At 39.2% G+C, this 7,378-nt stretch overlaps 1 protein-coding gene across 1 annotated transcript; it reads left to right on the top strand.

Annotated features, from left to right (window-relative positions):
- The first annotated feature begins 6,527 nt into the window (after positions 1–6,527).
- Positions 6,528–6,909, top strand: LOC109264273 (40S ribosomal protein S17-like). The gene is made up of 2 exons (XM_019444214.2): positions 6,528–6,721; positions 6,756–6,909. Exons 1-2 carry the CDS (start codon positions 6,528–6,530, stop codon positions 6,907–6,909), a joined length of 348 nt encoding a protein of 115 aa, XP_019299759.2.
- Positions 6,910–7,378: the final 469 nt, after the last annotated feature.

The raw sequence follows: 7,378 nt of genomic DNA, 5'->3' as shown, positions 1-7,378 counted from the left end.
TCCATATACCTGGGAGAGAATTTCTGATAATCAAAACTTGGTTTGTGTGGCCACCATTTTTCAGCTACTGGTACCCATGTCAGGAGACTGGGATCACACTCTGCATGTGTGACTGTTGCCTGAGGATCCAGATGCTTTTTTGAGAGAAGAAGGTGATGCAGGCAGCCTGAATCTGAGGAGGCAGAGGAGGGTCCCATAGGACCAGCCACGCGGGTCCTTGGTTTCACTCGAGACACAGATCAAACTTGAGCCAGAGAAAGTGAAACAGTTTATTGAATAGTGGAAGTGACAGACAGAATAGCAGACAGAGCATCTGGAAGACTTGGGAAGGAAAGGAAAATGAGTCATGTCATCACTTGAGGTTACGGGTTTACATTGGAAAGGGGTCTAGTGTACGTGTTCCTTCAGGAATCCAGGTAGGGTCTGATCAAAGGCGAGTGTCAGGTGAAGGACAGGTGTCATTCCACAAATCACTGAAGGTAGGGGGTATAGATGCCAGCATCAGTCGAGATTTGTTCGAAGCTAATGTCTTGAACACGTTTGGGATGTTTGGGATCTGGCTCTTCTCAGACGTCATTAAGTGTTTGGGGCCTGGGATGAAACTCAGAGAATTAACTTTTGCTTCCTCCTTAAAGTGGAAACATAGCTTCTTTGGCTTATTCAGAGACAAAACACTGAACCTGAGGAAATGGGGCCTGACAGAAAACCGCAGAGATGGAGTCTTTCTAAAACAGTGCCTTTAGCTTCTCTACCTCAAAAGAATGTTTTATGGAATGGATCCACATTGAAAATAGTGCTTCCTATAAGTACATGCACATTTAGGAGAATTTTGAAGTGCATTATATTAGCTGAATAGATCTTTCAAAATGTTATTCGGTGTGTTTCAGAACTCCGTATACTGTTAAAATATATATGAGTTGCACAGGCATGATTGTAAATTGAACCTTTACACTCATGAGATGCGAGTACTTTCTAAAATAAAGGTAATCACTACAGTCAATATGGGTTCAGAGAAAAAAAAAATTTGCCAAACGAATGTTGCCACTTTCTTTGATAGAGTGAACCAGATGTCATTAGGAGTGATATTATGTGACATGGTATGAAGTGTTGGGGTCCTGAGGCAATGGCCAAGAAAGGATTCTTGACACGTCTTGGGTGCAAAAAGGTGGTTTTATTAAATCATAGGGACAGGACCCATGGACAGAAATTGCTGCATTGAGGTTGTGATGGGTGACTGATTATATACTTTCAGGTTGGCAGGGGGTTAGGGATAGAGTGAGTCTCTAAGGTATTTTGGAAACAAGGCTTCTAGGACTTTGAGGGGCTAGCTGCTTTAGGGAAGGTCCTTCATTACTGTTTAGTGAAAACTCATTCATGAGACCCTTCAGATGTATATCAAGGGACCATAAGCTTGGCATATGATTGCCAGCATATATGTTGCGGAGGGGGGTAGAGATAAAGACGTTTCCAACGGAATTTTTATTTGCTAAAGTAGACTTACAGCATCCTGGGGTGTTGGGCCAAGATTTCCTTTTGTCCTTAGCAAAGTGTCATCATGGAGGCAGCTGAACTCCTCGAGGAAGGTCACTCTGTCTGTTTCAAGGACTTGTCAATGGGCTGTAAGTTGAAGGGAAATTTAATATTTTTTTTTTCCTTTTCTCTTGTTTCCTACATCATTATAGACAGCATATACAGTAAGGATTTGATACGGTTGTTTAAAATGATTTTGTAGCTGACACCAAGAGATATAGAACGCATGACTCAAAGCAGAACTTTAACAAATACATACATTTGTTGTTGTTTTGTTTTGTTTTCTTGTTATGTCTTCAGCTGCCTGATAGAGATCTCTGCATTGGTAAAAATGGTGAGTCTTTCTTTTCTCATCATTCATTCATGAGTTCTATTTATAATTTGAATTTTCTAGCTAAAATTATGATGCTAATCAATCTTTTTATATTTTGGAATGAATCCTGAAAGGACTTTGCAGGATTACAAACAAACAAACAAACAAACAAAAAAGTGGTATTTACTAAATGGCCAATAATGAATGTAAATTCAGTTGTTATGCCATAATGACAAGCAAAACATATCTTTTGGTTCATTAAAAAAATCCATTCATGCTAATATTCTTTCATTTTTGTCAAAAGCTGAGGCAGAGACTGAAAGAGAAAGAGAAGCAGTGACTTTTCCTCCTTATCAACACTCCCATATCTTCCTTCAGTTTCTTGATTCCTCTTCCATAAAGTTTTTATGGAAATTAGCTTCTCTTTCAGGAGGACATTTGGCCACCAAGAGTTCGCATCAAGAATTTCACTTAATTTCATGTCAAATAATAACAGACGTCAAAAGCTCTCCCTCCTAAATGTATTCCTTTACCAGGTGTGGTAAATGTGTGACTAATGATTACTGGTTCCTGCTGGGTCTTGCTTGGTTTGGTAATTAGCTCTCTCAGCTGCCTCATTGTAAATGAAGGGGTCCTAGTGAGTCACTTAAAGAGGCTGAATGGATAATCCATCAAGTAGTCTTTTTGAAAAAGCCCATTAATAGGGGAAGGCACAGGAGGTGGTAAAAAAGGTTCAGCCTGAGAAGTTGTCAAAACATCATCTAGTTTTGTTGGCATCAATATTTTCACAGTCAAATCTCAGCATCTGTCATTGAGAGTTTTTATGGCCTTCCTATTCCACCTTAAAACTGATAACAATAGAAGAAGAAAGCTTGGAGAGTAAAACATACATGTGCCAAATTTTGGAATATGTCTTTAATTGTAGCAGATATTAGGCAAAAAAGTGTATGTTGAAAAAAATCTTGCAATCTGAGCAATGTGTTAGAAATAGTAACTGAAAGTTTGCAATGCTGCTTTTTTTTAAGTTTATTTATTTATTTTGGGAAAGAGAGACAGAGAGAGAGGCAGGCAGAGGCAGAGAAGGAAAGAGAGAAATTCCAAGCAGTCTCTACACTGTCAGTTCAGTCCTGATGCAGCTCTTGAACTCAGGAACCATGAGACCATGGCCCAAAATCAAGAGTTAGCCGCTTGGCTGAGCCACCCAGGCACCCCTGCAACCCTGCCCTTAAAGGACAGATGATTATACTTGTGTCTGAAAAAACTATCAATTTATGTATCAACTTATTGTTATAAGTCTGTGCTTGTTTTATTTGTTATTAACTATTTATAGTATTTTTTTACTTTTGGATTTTATGAAAATACTGCAAATTTTCTCAGTGGCATTGGGGGTGGAAGATAATCCACATTAGAGGAAAAATTGCATTGACAATGTTAAACAGAGCGGGGAGATTTTATTCAAGACTAATGCAATAGGGGAGAGAGGCCATGGCTAAGTCTGAACTTAAATTCACTAACACAGGTAGTGGTAGGGTTTAATGTGTGGAACAAGCTGGTAGGAATGTTCTGTAGGACATCAGTCCATCTGACTCTGCTAATTCACTCTATCTTTATGACAGGAGGCAGTTTTGCAAGTTGGAGCAAAGCATTCATAGAACTTAGGCTTCTCCTGTCTTACAGAAACTAGGAGATGGGATGCTACCTCCTTTCATCATTATATCCCAGGTGGTGAAACTGGCAAGAGGCTTTTAAAAAAATGTACAGAAATCTCAAAGAAGCAGAGAAAAATGTAAATTGGTTAAAGCAAATGCTCTAAGAAAAGGGAGATTAGGACCTCGTGTCAGGAGGAACTGTCTAAAATGTAATTAAGTTATGGGAGCATTAAGGCCATCTGGGTCCCGAGCCTAAAGAAGGGGTACACTAGGGACTTCGTGTTTGTTTTCAACTTTGAATTAAAAATGTAACTAAAGAAAATATGAAAATATTTTAAGATTTGTGAAGGCTTTGAGATGTTGAATACACTACTCATTTATAGTCATTATAGTATTAATTATTCCATATGCTTACAATATTACAAATATTTAATTTTGTAATTCCCTTGTAAACTGAAATAAGTAACCCTATTTTGATAAATATTTTGTAGTCATAAACCATCTATATATAAATTTATATTATATTTAACTTGGTCACATAATATCTGGGGAACTTCATTTGTCTATTTGACATTTAGAAATAATGATTACTAAGGGCAATTACTGAGGCAGCTGTGCCCACAGCTCAGAGCCTGGAGCCTGCTTCAGATTCTGTGTCTCCCTCTCTCTCTGCCCCTCCCCTGCACGCACTTTCTCTCTCTCTCTTTCTCAAAAATAAATACACATTAAAGGCGGTTATTACGTTTTGAGTACTTTCTGTGGTCAGCTTCTATAAGAAGAGTTTATCAACATTGTCGCCCTAAATTATTATAATACATATTCCAGATTTGCAGATGAGAAAGAAGTTAAAGCTTGCCCAAGGTACAAAGGTAATACAGAGAATTAATTATCTCTCTTACCTTCAGCTCTTTTGACTGCACGACACCCTGTCTCCAGACTCCATCTTCTCTCTTTCATAACACCTGCCTTTTCCATTGGGCATCTTAAAAATATATCTCAGCCCAGTCAATGACAGAACACATCTAAATTCTATGCAGTTAAATTATTGTCATGCTTCTTAATTCTGAATGCATTCTCTGTCACAAAAAAGCATGCTGATGTTTATCTTTGTAACTTTTAAAAAGAATTAAATTCTTTTTCTTAACCAGCTAAAAAGGCCTGAGTGCATACTATGGAAGAATTGAGTCCAAGTTGAAAATGACACTTAAATCTTACTGCTTTATTAAGTAGGGCAATAGGACCTGGTGTTATTTAATGAACATGAAAATCATAAATCTCAAATTTAAAACACTCTAACATTTGGAAGACTCCAGAAAGACATGTAGAATGGTGGGGCAATTAGCATAAGATCCAGACAACCTAACCTTTTTATATTAATGCTGTGGACATAGTCCAGGTAAGACTTAAAGCTGCTGTCGATATTCTTGTCTTTTACTGGTATAGCATCAACAATTGTGTTTAAAACTATTTCAGAGCCAAGTATTCTTTCTGTGAACAACAACAACAAAAAAGGTTTGGCTCTCAATTGTATGAATGACAAATATTTGTTCTTTCATTTGCTGATATAGATAAGTGAAAAGGTGTATGAGTAAAAGCACTGAGTTATTGTGAAATTAGTTGTTTGATGTAGCTATCAATATTCAGCACTCTAACTATTTTTTAAAGTGTATTTACTTATTTTTGAGAGAGATGGGGGTGGGGGGGGGAGTTGCTGAGAGCACAAGTGGGGTAGGGACAGAGAGAGGAGAGAGAATTCCAAGAAAGCTCCATACTCTCAGCACAGAGCCTGACGTGGGGCTTGAACTCACGAATTGGGAGATCATGACCGAGCTGAGATCAAGAGTTGGCTGCTTACCCAACTGAGCCACCCAGGTGCCCCAGCAAAGTAACCATTTTAAAGCTGTTAATGACTGACTGAGGATGATAAGCAGTTTATGTTGGCATGCAGCAATCAGCAAGATGGTGTTTACTGATGAACAAATACATTATGTATTCTCTGAAATGAAAAGGCAGATACTAGCAGGTTGTATGCATGCTGGAGAATGCATCACATAAAAATATGGCTTGTGAAATGGAAGTAAAATCTGTTTGATAAGCAGTTAGAAATGTGGATTCTACATCTGGCTTAGCTACCTAATACTAGCTCTTGGATTTTCAGTGTCCTCGTTCAGAAGGCAGCTGCATGCAGTGATTGAGAACATTTCAGTGGTCCTGAGTCTTAGTACCTGCTCTGCCATTTACCTTTAAGCATCAGTACTGGGGCACCTGAGTGGCTCAGTCAGTTGGGTGTCCGACTTCAGCTCCGGTCATGATCTCATGGTTTGCGAGTTTGAGCCCCGCGTTGGGGTCTGTGCTGCAGCTCAGAGCCTGGAGCCTGCTTCAGATTCTGTGTCTCCTTCTCTCTCTGTACCCCCACCCCACACACTTGCACTCTGTCTCTATCACTGTCTAAAAAATAAATATTAAAAGAATAAATGATAAAACAATAGTCATTTTCTTATAGGGTGGCTTGAGAATTAAGTGAGAATTAAATGAGATAATATGTTTAAAGTATTAGACACAGTACCTCCTATACTGCTGTCAACAAATATTAGCCATGGGGCACCTGGGTGGCTCAATTGGTTGAGCATCTGACTCTTGATTTTGGCTCAGGTTGTGATCCCAGGGTCTTAGGATAAAACCCAGATGGGGCTCCATGCTGGGCAAGGAGTTTGCTTGGGATTTTTGGGATTTTCTCTCCCTGTGTGTGTGTGTGTGTGTGTGTGTGTCCACCCCCCTCCCCTGCTCTCACTCTCTCTCTCTACAGTAATAATAATAATCATAAAAACATTAATAATAAATATTAGCCATTACTCTAATAGAGATGACAATCTTTGTTCCAGTATCTGCTAATATCTTGCAAAGATTCAAAGATGAAAATGCATTTGCATTTAGTTTGCAATGTTAGGGAAATGTTACAATGTACATTTAAAAAATCATCATTCTTATTAAACCTGTATTTATTTAAAACCCCAACAGAGACTATACCCGCCAACATGGGCCACCTGCGCACCAAAACCATGAGGAAGGCAGGCTGGGTCATCATTAAGAAACACTGCATTCACCTGGGCAATGACTTCCACACCAACAAACGCACAGGCAAGGGGACCACCATTATTCCCAGCGAGAAGCCACGCAATAAGACAGCAGGCTATGTCACACATCTGATGAAGCAGATTCAGAGAGGCCTGCTGAGAGTTACCTCCATCAAGCTGCAGGGGGAGAGTTACCTCCATCAAGCTTCAGGGGGAGGAGAGAGAAAGGATGAATCATTATGTACCTGAGTTCTCAGCCTTGGATCAGGAGATGGCTGAAGTAGATCCAGACACTAAGGAAATGTTGAAACTTTTGAACTTGAGCAGTCTGTCCAAACCGTAGGTTACCCAGCCTGCAGGTGGGATGGATTTCAAAACACCATGTGGGGCCGTTTGAATCTTTTTATGGTGCTGGACTGTCTTCAATAAACCTTGGACAACAACAGCAAATAAATAAAAATAAAAAGTAAATTTAGGAAAAAGTATAACACAGGTTATTCAACTTTCTATGGGGCCGATCATGTATTCTCTTTAGGCAATGCATCGTGGTTTATGTCAGAATGGAATGGAATGTATACTAAATTGGAACTTAAAGATTCACTTGCACTGCTAGGAATTTACCCAAGGGATACAGGAGTGCTGATGCATAGGGGCACTTGTACCCCAACGTTTATAGCAGAACTTTCAACAATAGCCAAATTATGGAAAGACCCTAAATGTCCATCAACTGACGAATGGATAAAGGAATTTTGGGTTATATGCACAATGGAATACTACGTGGCAATGAGAAAGAATGAAATACGGCCTTTTGT

This window comes from Panthera pardus, unplaced genomic scaffold (genome assembly GCF_024362965.1).
Source record: "Panthera pardus isolate Hobbes unplaced genomic scaffold, ASM2436296v1 HiC_scaffold_22, whole genome shotgun sequence".
Lineage (NCBI taxonomy): Eukaryota > Metazoa > Chordata > Mammalia > Carnivora > Felidae > Panthera > Panthera pardus.
Note: the sequence above shows the minus strand (reverse complement) of the source record. Positions and strands in the feature narration are given on the sequence as shown.